Source organism: Balaenoptera ricei, chromosome 1 (genome assembly GCF_028023285.1).
Source record: "Balaenoptera ricei isolate mBalRic1 chromosome 1, mBalRic1.hap2, whole genome shotgun sequence".
Lineage (NCBI taxonomy): Eukaryota > Metazoa > Chordata > Mammalia > Artiodactyla > Balaenopteridae > Balaenoptera > Balaenoptera ricei.
In genome coordinates, this window is record NC_082639.1 from 44,909,199 (window position 1) to 44,934,407 (window position 25,209).

At 44.9% G+C, this 25,209-nt stretch overlaps 1 protein-coding gene and 1 pseudogene across 1 annotated transcript; one reads left to right on the top strand and one right to left on the bottom strand.

Moving 5' to 3' along the window:
• Positions 1-2,630: 2,630 nt before the first annotated feature.
• LOC132359153 (solute carrier family 25 member 3-like) lies at positions 2,631-16,392 on the bottom strand (annotated as a pseudogene).
• Positions 16,393-17,426: 1,034 nt separating this feature from the next.
• DMRTB1 (DMRT like family B with proline rich C-terminal 1) lies at positions 17,427-24,962 on the top strand. Its single transcript, XM_059912719.1, has 5 exons — positions 17,427-18,012; positions 19,950-20,155; positions 22,839-22,925; positions 23,365-23,530; positions 24,898-24,962. The coding sequence occupies exons 1-5, from the start codon at positions 17,427-17,429 to the stop codon at positions 24,960-24,962; spliced, it is 1,110 nt and encodes a 369-aa protein (XP_059768702.1).
• Positions 24,963-25,209: the final 247 nt, after the last annotated feature.

Here is a 25,209-nt window from a genome sequence, read left to right on the forward strand (position 1 = left end):
TATACAAATAGAAGATTTAAAAAATATATTTTTTGAGGTATTAGAAAAAGCAATTTATGAAAAGTATAGTCATTGGTTATGTCAAGGTGCTGAGCTAGAGTGATGAAGAAAATATGGACTCTGATTCAGACTGTATCAATTATTAGCTTTATGAGCAAGCTACCTAGCTTCTGAGTCTGTTTCTTTATATATAAAATGGACTACTTCAAAGATTGAGATTACATGAAAACGAATATAAAATGTCTAACAATACCAGACATAATCTATGGCTTTTCTAATTCTAACAGATATGCACGATTTCACAGAGTGGTAATTACAGACAAGGTAAAACACTGAATAGAAGTTTAAATTGTTCCAAAGGAATAGTAACTAGAAAAAAACACCTCATGACTCTGAACTCACATTATCTTTCTTAAATTATGTTTTATTCTTTATTGTTAGCTACCATGGTCCCTATTTATTCAGACATTTGTAAACTACCATGAACAAAAAAAGGCAAATAGAAATCTAGGGACTGGGACTTCCCTGGCGGCGCAGTGGTTAAGAATCTGCCTGCCAATGCAGGGGACACAGGTTTGAGCCCTGGTCCGGGAAGATCCCACATGCCGCGGAGCAGCTAAGCCCGTGCGCCACAACTACTGAGCCTGCATGCCACCTACTGAAGCCCGCGCGCCTAGAGCCGGTGCTCCACAACAAGCGCAGCAAGAGAACCCACTGCAATGAGAAGCCAGCGCACCGCAACAAAGAGTAGCCCCCGCTCGCCGCAACTAGAGAAAGCCCGCGCGTAGCAACGAAGACCCAACACAGCCAAACATAAATAAATAAATAAATTAAAAAAAAAAAAGAAATCTAGGGACTGAATATGAAAACTGCTGACCCAAACGAAGTAAACCCATCCTCTCAACCATGTCCATGACAGTAAGAATCATGCCAAACAGTTCTCCTTAGATTATACTTGTCTAAACATACACGTTGTATATTACAGAAATTATCTGGTGTTGTCAACAGAACAATCATGAAATACCACAGACCAGAATAATCGGTCTCCCACTTTCTTGAAACTCCATAGATTTTGTAGCAATTCCTTAAATTACATTACATTAGAAAGTAATTTACTTAATAAATTATTGACCAAAGAAACTTCCTACAAACATTTTACAACACTAGTCAAAAATATATGTTTTAAAATTTTGCAAAAATGAAACTGCACAATTTATTTCCTCAAAATTTATCATTCTCCTTCCTTGAGAACTTTTCTTTTCCACAAACATGGACACTAACTTCCTAGGGAAAGTGAAAGTATCTTAAAAATACACAATGACCTGTCTCCTGCATCCTCCCTAAGAAAATAGGAGTGCTAAATATAAATTTCATTGCATCTCATTCACAAGTTCTGACTTTTTTCCTCCAAGCTCTTTATTATCCAGTCAAGACAGTTCAAACATACTTAGACACTTTTTTTCTGTTAACCACTAAACAGTTTACTATTACATAGTTAAAACATTAACATATCCTAAGTTTGTGGTTTTTAATACAAGTTGTTAGGGCAATTGTGTAACATTTTGGTAAATCATATCAAATATCATATTGAAGTTTATTTCTTATTCACATTCTACAAACATCTCTAATTCACAGAATTTCACTAATTTTATAGTTTCCCCAGTCAGAGACGTGAAGGCTACAGAAAACTGAAAACATGCCTTATAACTTCAATAAATTTTATGAACCTCAACCACTGTAAAGATCAGTGAAATATCTACCAAATTAAATGAATGACATTTGTTACATTAAAAGTGAGATTTTTTCCTTTCAAAATCACAAAAACCATTCTTTAATATTTAACCAAAATTTGTTGGAATTTGTAGGGTTGTGTGTGTGTTTAAATGTCAGGGTGGTATGATTTTCTTTGGATGTATGGCTGTTGAAAGCTGAGTTGTACAAAAGAAATCTTTAGAGAACAGAGACTTTTCTTTACATACTTATTCCCAGAGCCTGCCCTTCATCTCATTTTGGTTTTCCACATTGATCCAATTGTAGCATTTCCTGGAGTGAGCTAGGTTCTAATCAGCAACATCAGGAAGAGAATAGGACAAAGCCAAATGAGAAAATGCAGATTTCATGTCATGCTCTTTGAAAACAGTGAATGCTTTCTAAGCTATCAGGCAATGTAAGTCACAATTTAACGTTTAATAATTTTTACCTGTAATGGACATGAACAGGAAATACGGAATGGTCCTTTATTCAACAGGTGCACGATTTCTACTGAGATGAGCACCATGTAGCAGAATTTTACTTTGCTCTCTGTCCCACATAGTTGTGCTGACCTTAAAACCTCAGTAGTAGGCTATTCAGTAGTGATGCTTGGATAATCTCCACCGAATGGTGAATCAAAGAAGGTGTAATCTAGAGACACGAAATCACCTAACATTACTTCCTGTTAAGAATTTTTTCGTTATGATTGTTGAAAAGCTATTGAGTTAAAGCAACCATGCCGACTCCCCAAAGATAATGGTTCAAACCCCCAAAAGAAACGGTTGCAATTCTCTTGGATTGCCAGAAAGAAGGAATCAATCACTTAAAGTCGGTCTGCACGTTAAGTCACCTCTCCACAAACGTTAACATCCTACACACTAGTATTGTGTGGTGTAGGGGATCTGCCGCATCCAGAGCGGCGCCACGCCTTTGTAGAAGGCCCACCGGCCCTCCTCACCGTACATCCTGGGGGCCGCGGCCCGAGGCGGCCAGGTACAGGCTGCTTCTCCACTCGTAGCCCTTCTCCTGGCCCAGGAGCTGCGCGTAGCGGATCTATACGAAGACATCGTATAGGCCGAACTTGAAGAGGCCCTGCAGGGAGTAGCCCAGGAAGGTCGGGGCCCAGCCTCGGGCCAGGCCGCGCAGCCCGTCGTTCCGCACCGTCACGCCAAAGCCGCTCAGGATGCCCTTGTACTTGCCGGGGTCCACCTGCATGCGGCACTTGACCAGGTCCAGGGGCACAACGGCCGCGTGTGTCAGCCCGCAGCTCAGCATCCCGCCCAGGCCGCACAGCTGCAGGTACTTCGTGGAGCCGTACTCATAGCTGGGTTCCTCCGCAGCCGCCGCCCAGGGCCTGCCCTTGAGTCGGCCCGCGCTTCTCGCCTTCAGGGCTCGGTAACTGCCAGCGTCACACGTGGCCGAGCTCGGTTTAGTCACACACTCCCCTCTGCCGGAGCTCCTTCCTCCCTCAGGGGCCCCGGTGCATTGCGCATGCGTCTGAATTTAACCCCGAGAGCCCGCCAACCCAAAGGTCAGGGTGAGGAACAGGCCGGCTGGCGCCCACAGGGCTTCAGTCGCGTTCTACCTGCACCTGCACACCCCCTACTATCGGCTGGGCTGTTTGGGGTTGCAATCCCCCTCCTGAAATTTTAAGTAGGGGCATCGCCCCGCCCCTCACCTCCAGGACCGCCCTTCACCCCGCCCCCACGCCTTCGGGTGAATGGGCTTCTGGTAACGGCAGGAATCCCGCCCCTCAGCCCTTCTTACCCAATGGTCAGTGGTCCCTAGGTCTCCCTAGGTCCCTAGGTCTTTCGCTGGTGGGTCAGGCTTTCCGTTCCTAAAGTGGCTTCTGTCTGGCTCAGCGGCTTAGTCTTCTACAAAGATGCTAAAAAAATAAATCAACAAGTACAAACACGAGTAAACACATGAATAGGCAAGTAAATAGATAAGGAGGTGAGTGAGAGGGCGAAGAGTCGCCATGCACCGTTGCCTTCCTGAAAGACTTTTCTGGAGTCCTCACTCAACTGCCCGCTTATGGTAATGGTCATCTCCATGGCCACAGAGTGTTCTATGGAGGGAATGGGCAGAGAGAACCAGGAACCTGGCGTTGGAGGCCCAGTCCCTCAGCTTCTAGCCTTACCTAACATTCTTCTTTTGCAGATGGGAAGGATATCTCCCCCCAACACCCACACTCCACTCTTGTTTCCCTCCAAGAGTTATGAAGGTTCAGGAAGCATGGAGGTTCTCACTAAATTGAGAGAAGGGTGCTGATTATTTTCATTCATTAGGTATTTTTTTCATTGACTACTGAATCCCTGCCATGATTCTGGAGTTTACGAAAGTCAGAAATCCTCTCTCCTCTTAGGGAGCTTGCAGTCTCATTGGCCTGGAAAATGAGAAGTAAATGACTCCACGTGTAAATAAGTAGCATATATTCATTCATTCACTCACTGTGTGCTGGCCCCTATGCAGGATTAGGGGTTTAGCAAAGAGCCAGACATATTCTTGCTTACGTCTAAACAAGGAGATTAAAAATTGGTATTGTGTGTTAAGTATTATGACAGGAGTTTGAATAAAGTTCTGGATGAACAATGAGGGGCAACTAATTCTGCCTGATGAATTTAAGAAGACTTCTCAGAGGTCTTGAAGGATGAGTAGGAGTTGGTTATATTAAGAAGAATGGAAAGATAATTCCAGGTTAGGGGAAACATGAGTGCATGACCCACTGAGGAGAGGTGAGTAATTTGGCATGGTGGAAACCAGCAAGGGTTGAGTCTGAAAAAAATAGAATTGGGTCAAATTAGGCAAAGCCTTAATACCTGTTCAGGACTTTGACTTTTATCATGTAGGGAGGCCAGTGTTTCTCAGAAGTGTGATCCATAGATCACCTGCATCAGGATCATCTGGAGAATTTTATTTAAAATCCCTGATCACACCCTAGACCCTCTGAATGAGAATCTGAGCGTAGGACTACGCAATTTTAATAAGCTCCCTTGGGTGGATTCTTCATTAAACTTCACTAAAGTTTGAAAGCCACAGAATGTGGATGATGGGAGGTCAAGAATTTTTTTAAGGTTCTCTGATTAGTAATTCAACACATATCCTGGATGTGTATACAACTCTGAAAATTCATCAAGCTGTACATTGAAAATTAGTGCTCATTACACACTTTACACATGTTATATCATAATTATTTTTTTAAAAATTGGTTGGTGTAAAATTCTAACCACAAACTAGGGATGATGGCCAGAGGGAAAGCAGAGGCAGATACAAGACTCCTCAATCAACAAGTCTTATTGAACTCCTTTCCTTATTGTAGTCTTTTTTAAAAAATTAATTTATTAATTTATTTATTTTTGGCTGCATTGGGTCTTCATTGCTGCCTGTGGGCTTTCTCTAGTTGTGGTGAGTGGAGGCCAGTCTTCGTTGTGGTGCACGGGCTTCTCATTGCAGTGGCTTCTCTTGTTGCGGAGCACGGGCTCTAGGCGCATGGGCTTCAGTAGTTGTGGCTCACGGGCTTAGTTGCTCCATGGCATGTGGGATCTTCCTGGACCAGGGCTCGAACCCGTGTCCCCTGCATTAGCAGGTGGATTCTTAACCACTGTGCCACCAGGGAAGCCCCTATTGTAGTCCTATACCAATGTTAATTAATTAAACAAGGCCCTTAGACTGAGAGGACTTTAATGCTTTGGCAATTTATGTAAGGAAACCAACTAGGCCGTTTGTGATTGGTTTTGATTTTCCAAATAAGGCAAACGCTTAAGCTATAACCAATCAAATAATTTTCTTGCTTTGCTTCAGCATCTCTATAAAGTCTTTCCCCTAGTTCCTGTCACCGGAGCACTTCTAAATACTTCCTGTTTGGTGCTGCTAAACGATGCTGATTAAGATCCACTTTTGTTGTAAAGCAATTATACTCTAATAAAGATGTTAAAAAAAAAAATCCACTTTTGCTCATATAAACTCCTAGAATATTTAATATGCCTCAATTTATCTTTTAACACCAGGAATTTCAGTATTAAAGAGAAGACTCTCTCCTTGAGTCATAAGAGAACAATGAAGTGTTAAAATATCCCATGCTGACAAAATCAGGGCTTCCCTAAGTATGTTCCTGAGGATATTGGTCCACTTGAAAAAGGTCAGTGGTCCAACAAGTTCGAGGGGCATTTTGTACTAGAGCATTCATTCTCAACTGAGGTGATATTATCCCTAAGGTGGTGAAAACTGGTTCTTAAGGGGCAAAAAAATCTTAGTACAGTGGTTTGAGACCTTCCAAAACTCAACTCTACCCAGCAAAATCTTATTCCGTGTTATTTAATTTCCAGGTTGGGGGAGGAGAGCAGGGAGGGTCAGGGGGATAGAAAAAGGCCTTTAGGGAAAGAAAGTCTAAAAAGGATGTGGGAAGGGAAGGCCAATAATGAATAAAAGGTTAAGGAACACTAGAGCTTCCTCTTGCAGATTCCCTTCTTAAAGAGACGTTCCATAGTAAAGAACTTTACTTTGTTAACTTAGGGTTCCCTAATCTTACTGGATCTCAGAAGCCCTTTTTTATATTATATCTATTCACATTTCACAGACGTAGTCTTCCGTGGAGCATATTTGGGGAAATGCTGGACTCTATCCAAAAATGAAGTTTAGAGAAAACAAGGAGTAAAGAGGACCAGAGTAATAATAGCAATTACCATTTACTTAGGCCTCTGTTTCCTAAAGGTACAACTTGTATGTTTTACTAACATGTAACACAGGTCACCAGCTATTCTGTGAAAACTGAGGTGAAATCAACTTATCTCATTCACATGAGATACTTGTTCTTTACCGTTAAGATATTGCTAAAGAAAATGTACAAGTTGAAGAAACCAATCTAGAAATCTTCAGGACCAGAATTTTCTTAGACAATTCTTAGTTCAATAACTAAGCCATAAAGTCAGAAACAACTGGAAGTAGCCTATAAAAGTATTTTGGCATTACAGAGCACAAAAACCACCACTATTAAGTTTATCTCCTTGGTACTTATGTAACGTAGGGCAACATTTCTGTCTTGAAATCATTATTACACTTTTGCTGTATTCTCCCTGCTAACTTGAGTTGAACAGTAGACCTTTCCACAGGGCCAGATGTAGACTTTTATGTTTTCTTATTTGTTATACTTAAAGAGAAGAAAGTTAAAATGTATTCATTCATTCAACAGATTTTTACTAAACTTCTATTATGTGCCAGGCATATTTTGAATTAATATACCAAAGCAGAACTAATAATCTACATTGTCCTCAAACAGAATTTTATGAGCTCTAAAACAGAATCACAGAGTTCCCAGATAAAACAGCAAACACTTCTCAAATGCCTGCTCTTTTCCAGGTGATGTAAATATCTCTAATCCTTACAACAACTGTACAAGATAGATATTCTTCCCATTTTATAGATATAAATGGCGGACACTGTTGTCTACCCAAAAGCCAATTGCCTATTCCTCTTTGCTACAGAACCTCTGTTTGTTCAGGTATCTGGCAAATATCCTGTGACCTCTACATCATATTTGCTCACTTTCTTCTCATGACATTTTAACTTGCAGGTAGGGTATTTGATTTTCGGCCATAAATACTTAGGCCCATTGATGGTTTCTCTGCTCCAATTACACAAGTATATATCTGTGCACGATGTCCTTACCCCTATGTCCACGTGTTTGTGTATGTCTTTCCACTTTCCTCTGCCGGTTCATGTCGTTTTTCAGAATCAGAGGCAAAGTATGTATGTCAGAAAACTTTCCTTTATTAACCTACCTCCTTTGTGTTTTTCTGGTAATTACAGTTTAGTTTGCCAGACATTCATTTGTATTTAATCTAGACTGGTAAATTGCCATTTTAAAAAACTGTAAAGGAAATACTTCAGATGAGACTGTAAGAACACAGCTTACTTTGTTTATGTATCAGGTCATGATTCGGTGTTCTATCCAGTCTCCGTGGGCGTTGGCCAACTCCCTTATCAGTGAGAGTGAACTGGAGTAGTTGCTTGAGTTATTTTCTTAGCTTTAACATATACAATGAACTTAAGCAGGTAACTTCATCCCCCATCGTGAATCTCTATATCCATCATAAACATTTAGAGAATACAATTTTTGGTATGTCATTTTTTTAAAAAGCACATGAAGGACATTGAAATTAATAAGTTTAAGTTCTTAGGAACTGAATGGGAAGGGGAATTCAATGTTTATTAAGCACTACTATGTGTAAGACACTATGTATAGTGGAAAAAGTCGCATGCTTTGGGCAGAAATAAATTCTGAGTTCACTTTTTTTTCTAGCTGTGTGGCCTTAGACAAGTTATTTAGCCCCTTTCTGAGCTCCATTTATTTATGTATTTTTGACACCTGTAATTAGGACTAATTATAACCTTTTAGAGTTGTTATACGAAGAGATTATGCACACAAAACACCTAGCCCAGTGCCCTGTGCATTAATGAGCATCCCATGAGTGTCAATTCTGTTACTTGTCCCCCTTTTCTGGTCCTCCTTAATCCTCTCAGCACCCATGTTTCTGTGATGCCATAGTCTCTGCTCTTTCCCCTCCACTTGAGTGGATGATTTATTCTGTTAACTAAATTCCAACTGACTTAGACGGTTTAGGACAGGAACTGAAGAAATCCTAAGTGACAGAAGTGTGAACTTCTTTGACACTGCCCCAGGACATGTCATGGCATAAAACAAGTAGAACAGAGGTTGCTCTCCTGTGGCACAGCAGGGGGGGCCACAGAGAGGAACAGGACAGACAACCGGGCGGCCTTTTTCCTTTTCCAAAGTGACTCTTCCAGCCTAGTGCCTTATTCAATTGAATTCTTCCTAGGGCTGCCACCTCATCCCAGTTTGTCCCAGACTTTCCTGGTTGTAGCACTGAAAGTCCAGTGTCCCTGGAACCCTCTCCGTCTCAGGCAAATCAGGACAGTGTACTTATAGGAGTCTGAGCTGTGCTCGTGGCTTCCAGCCACTACTAGTGTGCTGTGGCATAAGAATCACTGGCGTTGGAGCCAGGCAGCCCTGGGCCCAAATCCTGGCTCGTTGCAACTCTAGCTATGAATCTTGTAAAAGTTATCTTTCTTGAATCGCAGTTTCTATATCTGTAAACTTCATCCTATTCTTTCCTGAATTTGTAATGAACTTCATATTATTACTAACTTAAATGATAGCACAGTGCTTGCAATGTTATAGGCCCTCAATGAATGTTAGTTCTTTCCTTCCTGACTTCCACATACTTAAGAGGGTTTCATTATCCCCTGGGGTACCATGTCTCTAAAAATCCCTGATTCAAGGAAGGGAGGTGGCCCATTGGACAGCAGGGGGCACTGTTGCCACTATTCCTCTCTTTCTACCCGCTGCTCTGCATTCCCCCCCCATCCTCACACCAAAGCAATGAACCTTTAGTAAACCACTGATCAAAGATGGCTAAACTCTAAACCCACACTTGGTTTTAACTTATCTAAATGTGTCCCACATGCCTGCAATAATCTTCAGGGTGTATCTGGACCATTTTAAATCTTGTACATTTAATTTATAATCCTCCTCTCTCCAGGAGGTTTGTGATGTGCCAGGGGGTCAAATGTTTATTCTTAGAATTATTTAACCCCAATCAACTAATTATTCTGATGAATTGTATACTTTTTCCCCTTTTTTGCTTGACCAGATTGGAAACAATGACAGGCATTTAACTGAGATTTATTTGTAAAACTCCGTCAGATTGGGAATTACGGAGTTCTTTAAATTGTCTCTTAAAATAAATATTTCTGATTTATCTGGCAAGTTAAAGGGGGAAAAGCAACAATCTCCAGACTCATTAAACTCAGTCTAACCATGTTTAAAGAGAATGTTGTGGGAGGTAATAATCCCTGTATGTTTGGATGAAAATCGTTCATAACAGATCTTCATGCCTTTTTGTTTGTTTGTTTAAGGAATTACTTGTGTGAAGCAACATTAGTGCTCCTAGTGGTAATAACTGTTTACCTGTGGTGGGTTCTGGGGAGGGAAGTACATACATCAAGTACTTTTTAAGTTTCCAGAGTTCTTAACAATGTTAAATTTCCAAAGAACTCCACTGATCAAGCAGCATGTACATAATCTACCTGTGCCCTTTGATTGGAATCTTAGGAGAATCTGATGGACTATGTATCACAGTAATGGTGTAACCTTAGTATATAATGACACCCTTCTTTCTTTCCGAGTTTACCCAGCAGTTTATTGGTAATTTATAGCTAACAAGATAAATATGAAAATATTCCTATGAAAATAACATCGATGCATCTGCAGATTCAAAATGCAAACTAGAGCTTTATTAGACTCTTCTAGCTAACATATTCTAGTAGTCAGATAAATATTTCCAATTGTAAAGCATGCGTGTTTTGATCCCATTGGAAAGGCCCGAAATGACAAGGAGTACATTCAAGTTAGTGAAGGTAATGTAGCCAACATGAGGAAGGGATGTATGAAAGCGGTGTACTCCTCATGACAATGGCAAGACAGCTTGAATTTGAGCTGCTGTTGAAAACCTGGTCTTCAGAAATGGAAGGAGGATTGAGCAGGCAAATCTCTCTTTCAGAGCTGTCCAATAGAAATATGTGAGACATATATGTAATTTAAAATTTTCTGGTAGCCACATTAAAAAAGTAAAAAACCACATTTCAAAAAAAACCATGTTACCTCAATACATCCAAAAAATCATTATTTCAATATATAATCTATAAACAATTATTAATGATACTTACATTCTTTTTTTCATACTATGTCTTTGAAATCTGGTGTGTATTTTATTTTCAGCATATCTTAATTTGGACTAGCCACACTTCAAGTGCTCAATAACCACATGGGTTCATAGCTATGGTACTGGACAGCTTGTGTTTAATCTGTGCTTGGAGAGCCTGACACCACAAAAAGGTTGTGCAGCTGAATCGAATCTTCTGATTAGAGGTAGACTTGGGTAAGCCAGAGGTACTACTTCTTTCTCCTCATTCTCCATTCCCTTGCCCCTTCCTCTTCCTTGACATCGCATAATGCATGCTAACCATGTGTCAGATACCGGTTGCTGTGCTGGATATTCTAAATGCCTTATCTCATTAATCCTGCAAGAATCAGAGATCTTACTTTATAGTTAAAGTAAATGAAATAGCTAAATGATGGTACTATAGTGTAGTGGCTAAGATACAGACTTGGAGGCTATTCATACACATTTCTGACACTTCCTGTATACCTTGGGTAAGAAATTTCTTAATTTCTCTAAGCTTCAGTTTTATCATTTGTCAAATGGACAAAATAAATGTACCTCCCTTATAGATGTTGTTCTGTGGTTTAAATGAGGCCACATTTTGCACTTTACACTTTGCATTGCCTACAAAGCTGTAAGCATACATTAAATCTTAATATCATTAAATGGGATAAATGTGGGACACTTCGGAATTTGCAGCAATTATACAAACATTACTACCGCTACTACTACTGAGGTGCAAAGAAGTTAAATGACAACGAAAGTAACACAGCTAATAAGTAATGATCAGGTTCTCAACCCAGTTTGCCTGTCTCTAGAGCAGTATTTCTTGTCATCTGTTTACAGTTATAACATGGACTGAATTTGTACTGACGTTATACATAAAATGAAAAGGTCTTTTGAAAGATAAATTCCTGATGTCTGCTTGCTGTTCTCATAGAAGCAGAATTCAGGGAGAAACACTGGGTGTTTTGTGTTTTTTTTTTTTTTTTTGATAAATAGGAATTTACTGTTCTAAGAAACTAGACAAGGAACATACATAGAGAAAGGAAGATTACATTTTTCTTTGTTCTTTTTTTCTCTCACATAGTTGATTTACAATGTTGTGCTAGTTTCTGGTGTATACTTTGTTCCTTTTTACTCTGATTTTACTAGGGAACAGTATCCTGCATATATTGGCATTAAATTCATGCATGTTGTATTAAACCAAATCTGCATTTTAACAAAGGACAGAGATATTAAAGCTACTAGCCCCTTTTAACACTGTACTTATAGGGACATGTCACCCTTTAAGACAAAAAATTTCTTGAAATTTATAGAAATTGGATAGTACTATCAAAAGTACAAGTGATCAGTTATATATACTGTGAAAGTTTCTGTGTGTGTAAAAATACTTGTTTCCATTAAATTAGCAAGTAAAAACAAAACAAATGTCAGTGCTATTGAGTCTAACTCAGCTAGCAATGCCACTGTGAGCATGCCCTCTCTGCCCAGGTGTTGTACTTCTTATCTGCTCCACAGAATTGTTTGTTCCAGTCTTTATCTACACAATCTCTTCAACTGCTTTCTGTTTGATTTCATCTCATTTTTCTTTTCTCTCACTCCTTTGTCTTCCATCCCTGCTGCTTTTTGTGTTTCGTCTGTTTAAGATTCCTAGGAGATGTCATATGAATCGGTCAGGGACCCAGGGTTAGGAGGAACAACCCTGCCTAGCGTAGTGCTAGCTCAGGGCCATGACTGGCCTCCAGTGTGTGCCCCACCTGGAACAACTGCCCCAAAGAAAACCCCACTCAGCTCCATTTTAATCTTGCAATACCTATGTGAGTCCTAGTGACTTATTGTTCCACCTTCTGAAAGAAAAACCAAGGACAGATACTAGATGTCTGGACATGTGGGTTCTAGTTGGGCCTGGCTCTGCCATGTCATTTCCACTCCTTATTCTTAGATAGTGATTCTGAACCGAACTTGGGTCTGCTCACCTGCTGTGCAGCAAAGCCATTTTACTGGTGAAGGAAAGTATGGTGTTTATTTATAGGGTGCCATGCAAGGAGTACAGGCAGCTCATGCTCAAAAGACCTGAACTCCCCGATGTCTTTCAGGGAAGGGCTTTTAGAGGCAACATTTGGGGTGAGGGTTGCAGGGGGATGACTTTCTTCTGATTGGTTGGTGGTGAGGTAACAGGGTGGTGTTTCAGGAATCTTAACCATTAACTTTCTGATTCCAACCAGTCTGGGGTCTAGTGCTCCTGCTCAGCTTGTGATCACCATCCTCCACTCGGGTGGGGGTCTTAGTTCCAGTTCCTACAGAATAACTCAAAGATACGTGTCAGATTGTTGCGTATATCCCTTGAGGAGGAACTAGGACTCTGTTTTACTGCTGAACTATTGTTTCTTGACTGCTTTTCCTTTGTTTCTGCATTCCCTCACTTTCCTAATTAGTAACTGATTGCATCTGTTCTTTGGAACTCTGGGAAGGCCTAGGAGACTATAAAGCCTTTTTCTTTATAAGAAACGGGAGACATGGAGGGGCTATTGTATGCCGGAGGGCCCTGCAGGGTCCTGCTCAGTTTCAAAAGTGACTGCTCAGTTTCAAAAGTGACTGCTATAGTTTCCTCTAAGGACTCCCTCCACATGGTTACTGCTCAACCTCTCCATCTCCTCTCCCTCCAGTCTCCTGACCTCACTGTACGATAGCCACGCTGCAGCCTTAAACATGCTGTTCTTTCTGGGACACACCTCTCCTGCTCCTGTACCTGGCTAATTCCTACTCATCCTTTAGGCCTGAGCTCAGGAATCAGCCCCTCAAGGAAGTCTTCCTTGACTTCTTGATCCAGATTAGGACCCTCATATGGGCTCCCATAGCATCCTGGGTCTCCCCACTACTCCTCAGCTTTCATCTGGAATTGTTTGTTTACTGCCTGGTTTGCCAGCTAGGAAGTATACATAAAGGTAAGGATCCTATCTTTTTATTTACTTCTGTGTCCTTTATGCTTAGCACATAGTTGGCACTCAATGAATATTGGCTATGGGTAAAGAAAAGCAAGTAAGCAGGGCATCCTAGGAATTTTCACCAAGTTGCTACACCTTCATCCTCCTTTGCCCCAACTGTAATGGGGTATGTAACAAGACAAACATTTCTATTAATCACCAATGCTTTCTTGGGGAGAGCACTGTGTTGCTTAGAAGAAATATTGAGCTAGCAGATATATGGTTAAGAACATGGACCTTGAGGATAAATTTCCTGGTTCTGAATCATGGCTCTGTCACTTAATGGCTGAAAACCTTGGGCAAGATACTTAACTTCTGTAGGCTTCAGTTTCATCATGTGTAAAGTGGAGCTGAAAATAATAGTACCTACCTTAGAGAGTTGTTTTGAGTATTATATGAATTAATACACATAAAGGACTTAATAATTACTGGCACATACAAACACTTAGTAAGTGCTAGTAGGTATTATTACTGTTATTAAACCATCAGGGATAAGGGGTAAGCTCAAGGAACCAAAGTTGATCCTCAGATTCTGCTTGTCGGGAGAGTAGTCCTGTTCACTCTGGGCTTTCTGTTTTGTATGATGTTTGGGAAAAGTTGGTGGATTCAAGTTGATTTACTGTGCCGGTGAGAAAGGAGATAACTTTGACATTGGCAGGAGAGGGAGGTAAGATTCATTTGTACATTCAACAAATATTTACTGAATGTCTACATTGAACTAGACATAAAGAAAAGTAAGATAGTCACATCCATTACAGAACTCTCAAAAATCAAGGAGAGAAAAACTAGAGAGGCTGGGTACTGGGGTGGGGGTGGGAGGTGGTGGAGATGGGGGGGGGGGACCAGACCAGTTCCTCTCCAGTGGGCGTGGCACAGCAGAGGAGGATCTTGAGAGAACAGAAATGCTAAGGCAGGATTTTAAAGCATCTGCTGTAGGATGTGTCATGTAAATCCTCCCCTCTATCCCCTACAAAATCTTCAATAAAGTTTTCATTGCTCACTAGAGAGAACCTGAAGAAGAAGATAGAAGATATCTAGGTTATAGCCGCTGGGGGAAAGATGCTATAGGCAAAAAAGCCCTTCCTTATTCTTGTGTGCTACCAGTGAGGAAACATTATAGTGCATGCAATATTTAATGATTAAGTGATACCCCTGTGTACTGCATAATACAGGGCTCTTTAAGATGAATATGAATTAAACACTACGAATAGCAATCGTATTAACCGAAGAGAAGAGGCATCATTCAAAGCAGGAAATTTGGGACTCCGAGGAAAAAGTAGCCGTATCTAAAGCTGGAACTCAGATATGACCATCAACCAGCCCCTTTGTGGTTAACTAGTCAAACTGGTGATTCCCCAGCAACTATAACTTGTCATTTTATAAACTACTGCTTACAATGATGCAGACTTTCTTAAACATAACAGCCAAAGGTTTAGGTGTGGGGAAGGAAGGGGTCTATTATGTACTTACTGCTGTCATCCTTCTCTGACTTCCAGTTTTTCACTTTTACATCTTACCATCTTTTTAAATAATAATTTAAAGAAGTATGTCTATCTATTTCTATATAGCAGCAGCAGCCTAAGAAGTAATCAGTCATCAACCTAAATAAAACAAAACTATCAATTTGCCTGAATTTCCAAGAGTGAAATAAATAAAGCTCTGTTGGAATTTACCTACACAGATTGAGACTTTGCGGGGAAGAGAGAAATAAACTAGTATTTCTTTTTTTCTTATTTGTTTACTGTATAAACCCTGAGGTTTCTGCATCTTATAATGTGACTACTGATTAAAAAGATATATGGCTGTTTATTAATTCAAAGCACTATGCAAATTCACATCACCTTGGGTAAATTTTGCCCCTAAAGTTATGAAATAAATATGGAAGCATTTTGTCCTTAACAAGGCTAAAATAAGTTAATTCAAATAGTTGTCTTTGAATAGGATTTTCCTTTAAATCATTAATAGGAAAATGAAGAGAGCTTGGGTGGTCAAGCATGAAATGTAAATGAGAGTAGTTTTCTTGTTTAGACCTTATCAGCTGATGTCACCTGATGTTAAAATTTAAATTTGAGGGGCTTCCCTGGTGGCGCAGTGGTTGAGAGTCTGCCTGCCAATGCAGGGGACACGGGTTCGAGCCCTGGTCTGGGAGGATCCCACATGCCGCGGAGCAACTGGGCCTGTGGGCCACAACTACTGAGCCTGCGCGTCTGGAGCCTGTGCTCCGCAACAAGAGAGGCCGCGATAGTGAGAGGCCTGCGCACCGCGATGAAGAGTGGCACCCACTCGCCACAACTAGGGAAACCCCTCACGCAGAGACGAAGACCCAACACAGCCAAAAAATAAATAAATTTATATAAAAAAAATTTAAATTTGATAATGCAGAAAATGACCTTATAATTTGCAGCATAATGAAACAATGCAGCTTATGCCCCAGATTTTTTGACAGTAGTATTGAAAATATGATTTTTAAGTAACATTTTCAATTGACAAGGTCGGTGAAAAAGTTAGACATTCTGAATTGAGTAGAGTCAGAAAAAGAGCTTGCCTGTCCTTGTATCTATGGGACCATATTTTATTTTTTAAATCAAAAATTAAGATACAGGGTGTTAGAACAAAGCAGAGACAAACCTAGATCTCCTTAAATGGATTTAAATTACCAGTGAAATTCCTAAAGGGCCAAATAATACAGGAAGAATATACTTTTTGCCCTCTTATTAAGATGAGGAATATATTTCTTTAAAGCAGAAAAAGATTTTAGAAACCTCTTTTCAGCTTTCCAGTATATAATCAGCCTCAGATTGGCAACCACTTCCTACTGTCAGGCAGCTGGTGAGAAATGCAAAATACAGCTGCAACCAGAGGCTCAGGAAGATCAAGGTGGACACCAGGCCTTGGCTCTCAGCTTCTACCATTCTGCTACCCGAAAGAGAGAACTTCAGAGAAAGGGCAGTTAAAATTACACACGTTTTCGCCAGGTATTAACCATAACTACCTCCTTAAAGAAAATGATTGATCCTATGATCATAAGCTTTTTTCTTTCTTTTTTGGACCTAAGGAGGGAGGGGGAAGACCTCAGGGAGTCACAGATTTCTATAAAACAAAAAAAATGAATTAGTTTAGTAGTCTTGGGAAACTATGAAGTTTGTGGCAGCTTTTTAGGTGTCCCGAGATTTGGGTTGTTTTACAGAGGTAACTAAATTCATGGCACAGTTAGGCAATGGTTCAAGCTCATGCTAAAATATCCTAAGTCTATTTTACTTTAAAGCATTCTAAGTATGCTTGACTTTGGAAGGCATCAACAACAGCAATATGCCATCTTCCAGAAATGCATTCCTATACCAATAAGACTCTTAAAAAATGGGAATTACTATAGGGCACACCCTTGAGCAGCTATCACACTGCACTGAGCTCTTGAGAATATTCTGGAAGCATCACTGTGAACGGTTGCTTCCCTGCAGGGGAGATAAATTAAATTCAGCAGAAGCAGCAGCTTTTGGAAGGAGAAACACGGTTTGCCTCTTGGAATGCTTTTCTACCGGAATGGGTTTATATGTTCCTCTGGAGCTTTAAATCTGTGCACCGTTGAATATCACTCCGCCTTTTTTTGAAACTACGAAATAGCTTCTGTCTGTGGGATGGCGGGAATAAAGAGTTTGGAAATTAAATGCCTAAAACATCAGATAATCCAGATGACATATATGCAATAGCATTCCATGAAGAATTTATTCAACCCAATCCCTTGCATCTTATTAACCAAGGGATAGAAACTCCAAATTTTGCACCCAAAAAAGGAAGGGAAAATGCAAGGGTCTTGCTGCAGTTCCTGGGACGCACTGAGAGCCGCTTTGTTACAAGTGTATCCAAAGTCCCCAGCACGAGCGACTCGTGGGGCGCTGCTCATCGCTGCTCCACTCGCTGTGCAGCTCCCAGAGGTAGCGGTTGTGCTATGCAGGCAGACCTTGCCAAGCTGGCCGACAAGATGCTGCGCGCCCCCAGGTGCTGCCGGTGCCGGAACCATGGCTTCCTGGTGCCCCTCAAGGGCCACGCGGGCAAGTGCCGCTGGAAGCAGTGCACCTGCGAGAAGTGCTACCTGATCACCCAGCGCCAGAAGATCATGGCCGCGCAGCAGGTGCTCACGAACCAGGCCTACGAGGAGGAGCAGGAGGTGGCCCTGTGCGTGCAGGGGCCCCAGCTGGCCTCCGGGGCCGCGGCCGCGGCCGCTGTCCTGGGCTCAAGCTTCCGCACGCTGCCTCTGCCTGCCGCTTCGGGAGTCGCGCACCCGGGCCCCGAGGGCCGCGCGGCCGCCTTCTTCCCCGAGAGACGCCCGCGGGGCCCGAGCCCCGGCCCGGGTGCCTTCCAGCCAGTTCTGGGCGGCCGCGGCCACGTGGGGCCGAGAGAACGAGCCGCCGCGACCATGCCCAGTTCTCTGAGGCCCCAGCTCGGGGCGGAGGCCCCAGGCCGGGGTTGCCCCGGACGCCTGGAGCTGCGCAGGCCGCTTCGGCCGGCGCTCAGCCCGCCGTTCGCCGACTTTGGTAAGATTCCCAGGCCCCGCGCGGCCTTGCCCTGCTGTTGGTTCCTCTCCGGGCTGCCGCCTCCCCGCTCCCCACGCCGGCGTCCCAGGCCTGCTCGGATCCCGCGGGGAAGGGGTGGGGGTGGGGAAGATGCTTTCTAGAGGTAACCTTGCTTTGGGATACCATTTTCTGAGTAGGCATTTGGGTTCGGTGCCTTTTTTGCAAGAAGGTAAAAGAGAGAAAGGAATGGGTGGTTCTGAGGGCTTTTAACTTTTAGCTACAGCTTTTTGCCTTTCCATCCTGAAAGGAAAAAAATGGCCTCCAGTCGACATAGCTGCCCCTCCCCCTCCACGGAGAGGCCCGAGGGAGCCTGACCATACTGCGCTTGCGCGCCTCTTCCCGCCCTTTTCTTGGGCTGGAGGCTCCTCCCCCAGGACGTCCCTATGGGTGGGCTAGCGCAACAAGACTGCGCCTGCGCACCGTCCCCTCCGTTTCCGTGCCCTAGAGGCCCCGCCCCTCAGCCATGCCCTGCCCCAATGGGTCTATCTGTGCAGCCCTTCCAGCCCTTTCCCAGGCGTGGGTGGGAATGCGATCTCTGCTCCCTACAGGACAGTCTATTGAGATGATTGCTGTTGCCTATTTTTTCTCCCCTCCCTCCATATGCATAAATTACATTGTTCCCTAGGTCTTGTGGCTTTCACTATTACAATTTCAAGTCACATGTAGATTTGAAGCTTTTTTAAAGGGGCTCTTTTTGGGTGCAGACACGTGTTTTCTTGGTTTTCTCTATGGCAGTGTGGTAGAAAGAGCACAAGTCTGAGTCAGGACGCTGGGGGCCTGCTCACTCTGTAACCCTAGGCAAGCTCCTTCCTTCTGTGGCAGTCTCTCCCCTCTGTATGCTAAAGGGATTGGCCTGATGCTCTCTGAAGCCCGATTCTGCCTTCTGGGACATTCTAGGAAAATATAGGTCCCTAGAGAACTAGATGGGGAAGACAGATCTGAAACAGCAATTCTAGGAGAAGGATACCTTTCCATGGACACAGTGCCTTCCTTCCTTCCTTCCATTTATTTATTTTTGGCTGCATTGGGTCTTCGTTGCTGTGCCCGGGCTTTCTCTAGTTGCAGCGAACGGGGGCTGCTCTTCGTTGCGGTGCGTGGGCTTATCATTGTGGTGGCTTCTCGTTGTGGAGCACGGGCTCAGTAGTTATGGCATGCGGGTTCTAGAGCACAGGCTCAGTAGTTGTGGCGCATGGGCTTAGTTGCTCCACGCCATGTGAGATCTTCCCGGACCAGGACTTGAACCTGTGTCCCCTGCGTTGGCAGGTGGATTCTTAACCACTGTTCCCCCGGGGAAGCCCCACAGTGCCTTCCTTTGTTTCATCCCTCAAAGAACAGGGACTGAGCCCTGAGCACTATGTGCCAGACACTAGTGATGAAAAGGATGAGTCAGATTCCTTGCCCTCAAGGATCTTGTCCTTGGGAGAGGGACACCACTGATCAAAGAGTCGCACAGATTGGTGTATAGAGCTCTAATAATCAATCGATGGTTTAGCTGTGGTCAGAAGGAAGATTAGGAGCTGAGTACTGAGGACTTCAAGAGGCAAAGTGGGGTTAGGAGAAAAAGCCTTCCAAGCTTAGGGAACAGCATCTGCAGAGGCCCTGAGGTGGAGGAGAAAGAAGGAGCTGCTAGATTTTCGGGGACGAGGAGGCTGGAGTGGAGGCAGGAACCAGCCCACATGGGGCTTCGTGGCTGTGCCAAAGGACTTTTCCTAAGAACAGTGAGTGGAACATGGGTGAAGGGTTTAAAAAGCAGGGAGGGTCAAAAGCATAATGGATGTGGGAGTTCTCTGTAAATGGATATGAGTGTTTATTGTACTGCTACCTTCAGACAGTAATGTGATGCCCTGTTTCCTAGCTCCGTGTGTTCTTAACACTTCCCTCTTTGTGTCCCTTTTCAGGGCCCCCTCTGAGCGTCAACTCAGATCATGTGGTGGGGTCTGAGCACCTGGAAAGAGAGCCTTCCAAGCGGTACCGCAGCTGCTCCAGCATGCAGCCCTACCACCCGTTCCTGCTGGGCTACCAGGATGCATCCCTTACCCCAGGGGTCCCCCTGCAGCAGGACTTCCGGCACGTGTCCTGCAGCCACTACCATGGAGCAGGCTTGGTGAGTCCCATCCCTGACTTTTCGAGGTTCCGCCTTATCCCAGTTACCCTGGCTGCTTTTACGGACCCTCAGTCCCAGGAAGCCAGCCGTTGTGCCCACTCTGTACCAGGTCTTGGGCACTGGTCAGAAGGATACAGCATTGACCTTGTACCGTGTGTGCCTCTGGGAATGCACGTGTGTAGCCAAGTCTGTACACATGTAGACAAGTCAGACTGGGCTGTGGAATGGGTTAAAAGGCTCCAGGAGCTCAGGCAAGAAGGAATACAGACACATTTCAGATGAGCCCAAGGAACCGCCACACAGTAACACTGAGTGACCACCAGCCTTGACCCATGGAATGCCAGTGCTAGAAGGGCCCTTCATTTTGCTGGGTACCAGAAAGGAAATATCACTTTCCTGGAGCCACACATTTGAGGGCAGAGCCAGGAGCAGACGTAGGTCCCCTGCCCCAAAGGTACATCCCACTGGAGACGGCAGAGGGCCTTCAGAAGGAAATGGCATTTAAGCTTAGTCAGGAAAAATATGGAAACCTTCCCCAAACACCAGTCACCTTAGGAGATATTTGTTGAAAGAATGGATGAAATTTAATCCTTTTATAAGATCAGTGGTTGGCTACTAACTGGTGTGCTTTTGAGCCTGGAGTTTTGAGTGCTGGATGTGTAAAAGTCAGAGCTGATGTGTGAGATACGGGTGGGGTGACCAGGTTTTGTGACCTTGGTTACCAGCTCCTTCCACCCTTCTCCCTTTTGGCAACCACTGAGGGCCATCAGGACTGCAGGACAGTGAGAGGCCTGGGTGACCAGTCCTGACTTTGACCCCATAAGGCTGGACCTGTGGGGGAGGTTGGCTCAGACGCAGTTCAAGTTCATGGAAATGTAGACCACTGTTACCTTTACTCTCTCCCTCAGAGCTACAAGCCTAACCCTGGGTGTTACAGAGATGTTTCCCTTGGGTGGAGGGTGGAGAAGAGTGAGTAGAGAGTAGGCTTCTTTGGTTTAATGTGGGAAGTGAGTAAGAGAAAGGATAAAAGCTTGGCATTTAATAATGAGGTCATTAGCCACAGGTCATTCGCCAGTTCAGTGGGGTTGCAGCTGTGACCAGGCAGGTCAGGCGCACAGGGGCTGGATCCCCACTCTTGCTTCACCTCAGCAGCTTCTCCTCTGTCTGTTCCAGATCTTTTAAAGTTTTATTTAGAAATCATTTTCCATTCATTCAAGGGGGAAAAGTTTGAACACCCCTGGTCTTGATAATTTCCAGAGTGCCTACTGGCCCTTATGTCAGCCCTCGAGGTGAATGTTATTTCATTGTAGGGCAGAGGAAGAAGGTTCCATGAAGTTATGTATTTGTCCAGGGTCACAGGACTGGGGAGTGAGGGACTAGGATTCAGATTACACAGCTGGCCAGTGACAGAGCCAGGACAGAGGCAGGGCAAACATGGCCCTTGACTCTCACCACCACCCCTGCCCTGCCGGAAGTTTGGGGGTGCCGGCCACCCCATTGCAGCCCAGGGAGAGCACGGCGTCTCTAGCCTCCACACAAAGAGAGGGACCTTGGCCAAATGGAGCACACACCCACCGTCTGCTCACACAGAAGCCTGGGGCCTGGCTCTGATTGACAGGCCTGCCAGACGGCCTTTGTTACGAGTGTGATCTCAGTTGGTTTATCTGGGCCTGAGCTGCCACCACACGCCCCAGGCAGGAGCTGGGATCCAGGGAGAGACTCCGCTGAGCAGCTTGGAATTAAAGCACTAATAATCCCCCTTCGCACCCCCTTCACGTCTGGAGAGAGGATCAGGCGTTTATTTGTGAAGCTGCTTTGAACCCAAGAGCCTATGAATTGCTTTCATCCTTGTCCTGCTGCCCCCTGCCCAGCCTCCTAGATACGCCCTGAGCCACCTTCCACCTTCTCTTCCTGTCCTGCCCCACCTGCTACTTCTTTCTTCCTCTTTTCTCTTCCCACAAAAGAGCACAGGCCTGGAATCGCACAGACCTAAAGACCAATCCTACCTCTGCTGTTTACTGGCCACATGGCCTGGGGATGTCACCTAACCTCTGAGGACCTCGCTTGGGTTCTTAATCTGTAGGACGGGGGTAAGAGTCCTATCTCATAGGGCCATTGATAGATTCCAGCAATAAGGTGTGAATGCGTACAAAGTGTCTGGCACAGGGTCTGGGACATGGCAGGTACTCAGAAGTGGGCTTATCTTCCCTTCCTTGTGGTCAAATTAAGTTAGGAAGTGCTGGGTTAACCTAAGGAGATTTTTGCAGACTGCCTCGAGGCCTTTAATATGCTTGTGTGTGACTCACCACTGTGGTGGTGGTATGCAGGGTTTCTCAAACTCCCTGGACAAAGAACACTGTTGAGAGCACTTTTGGAAATACCTTGTAGGACACCAGAGTTCTCTGGAACACAGCTTAAGAAGGGCTGCTCTGAAGTATCTGGATGGAGAAGTAAATAATAGGACCCACACCTGAAATTCATAATTTTCTATTCCATTCATGTCTTTCCAGTTAAGTTTCTCTGAGTTTTTCTGTGTAGTCATCACCCCTCCACATCCCCTCATTCCAGCCTTGGGGTCCTGTGGTGTGGGGTGAGCTTCCGTCTTCCAGAGAAGGAACAGAAATACAGAAGGGCTGATTGCTGAAGCCACTTTCCTGAGGTCACCCAGCTGCCCTTGCCTCAGGAACGGCTGCACTACACTGTCCGGTTAGAAGGGGGACACCCCCCAGGCCCAGCGACCCTGGAGTCTGAGTCATTACACGTGCAGAAGGTGGGACCACACGTAGTCGGGGTGCATGCAGATCCTTCTCCGTGGCAAAGCAGTGGGGTCAGGCCGACTTGGGATTCAGTGCTGCCTCTGCCACTCACCAGCTCTGTGGCCCTGGGCCTGTACCTTCATCTCACTGATGCAGTTTTTGGTCACCACAGTGAGGATAGTAGTAGAACCTCCCTCCTAGGGTCGTAAGGATGGAAGGAGGTTGTGGACCTGTGCAAGTGCGCCTGCTCCTGGGCTTATCTGAGGTGTGCCTGTGTTCCTTCTTGCCTCAGTCATCTATGGCAGGTGCTTGCCGAGCGCCCTGTGCCCCGGTGTCTGGGCCACGGAGGTGAATCTGCCCCATGGGGAGCCCCCCGTTCAGGAGAATGAACGTTGGGTCGGCCCTTCTGGCCAACCCTCTCCCCTCTGGCTCTCTGCTGTGTGTGCCCCACAGGTGGTGGAGCCAGTGGAAGACCTCCAGCCCGGCTACTACCTGCCGCCGCCGCCGCCCCAGTTCCCCCCGCCGCCGCCCCAGTTCCCCCCGCGGTACCTCTCTGTGCTCCACTGCCTGCCCCCGCCGCCATCCTTCTCGCTGTCCATCGTGTCTGACGTGGACACTGGTGAGTGAGCTCCCATCTTCCAGCTGCCGGGGTGCCAGGGAGACTTTCTGGAGGAAGGGGGCCCTATTGTGAAGTGGACGTGCAGAGAAGGGAAATGGAGAACAGAATTTTAAATGTGCTGGGCCCTGGGTAAGCTCTTCCTTGCACCCTTCCCTAAATTCCATCCGTGAGCATCTAGGGGAGGTGGGTCCCCATTCCCAGGTGAGGAAACCGACAGAACCCTGAGAGCTTCTCCTATATGTCCGTGGCGGAGCTCAGATTTCAACAGAATTCTCTGTCTGGCTCCAGGTCCAATGCTAATTTCCTCACCTTAGTAGTGCCCGTGGACAGAGACTTGGAGGATGGCACGCATGTGGTGTGTTCAGAAGACCAGAGGTGCCAGGCCTCTCTGGCTGGGGAAACAGCACGTGCTGAGCCTGGAGCAGCAGCTGGAGCCAGTTTGGGGGCTGGTGGGGATGATTCCTCTCCCCCAGGCCACTCTGGAGAGAACCTGCCCTTCATAGCTCTGCCACTGGTGTACTGGGTGATCTTGGGCACTCACACCCTCCTCTAGATCTCAGTCTTCTCACCTGTAAAATGGGCCCTGTCACAGGGTTACTGTGAGGGTCAACTGCAACTCTGGATGTGAAAATGCTTTGGGTTTTCTTTTGAGGGCCCTTGCAGCTTTAAAGGTTCTAGGATTTTTTTTTTTTTTCCCTTTCCATCCTCCCCTGAGGCTCCACAGGAAAAGAAACTGAGGCCTATTGTACACTTGCTGTGTGTGCAACACCTAGATCTGTTAGCTGGGGAGATGGTGCAGTGTGGCTTGAAGTATGCTGGCCCTGGTGCCGCACAGCCTGGGTATAAGTCCTGACTCCAGCGCTTGCCAACGGTGTGACCTCGGGCCTGTTAATTCACTCCTTGGTGCCTCAGTTTCAATATCTGCACAAGCGGACTAATAAGGGTCCCTTACTTCATGAGGCCATCCTGAAGATGGCTGAAACGATGAAGGCGGTAGTAAAAGTTAGTTCTCATTTACTGTTTCACCTAATCCCCTGATGCTGCTGAGGCTGAAAGTATGGCCTCATCTCCTTTGACAGAAGGAGAAGCTGAGGAGAAGGAGAAACTGAGGTTCACAGCTGGGAGTAGCTTGCTTCCTCCCACCCAGCTTGTGACAAGCAGAGCTGGAGTTTGAACTTGAATCTGTATCATGTGGCCAGGGCTAGAATTCCAGTGTCCTGACTCCTAGCAAATTAAAGGTGGCAGTGGGAATAACTAATTCTCCGTAGGGACTGGGAATGATGAGAATGCCTTAGAGAAAACTTACATCTGAAAACAGGTAATTTTCCCTCTTGCTAAATCCAGCCCCTCTTCTCTGTCCTTCACAGATGACCAGTATGCGGAGGGGCCGTGTGAGCCCAGCCAGCCTTCGTCCCAGGAGCAGTCCGACTAGGCCCAGGCCCTCAGGCCAGCAGAGTGGGGCCTTGGGGGTGTTACAGCAATAATTTTCTTGTCTCTGTTCAGTGATGTGTAGGGAGGAAGGATAGTGATAGGCGTAAGATGGCAGTTAATTCCCATTTCAAGATTGGAGGAAGGAAGGTGATTGCTTAAGTTCTCTCAATCCTGAGATAACAGGGGGTTGAAAAGGAGCTTGGAGGATGAAATCACCAGGGCAGAGCCAGGGCTGTAAGGAGTGGGGG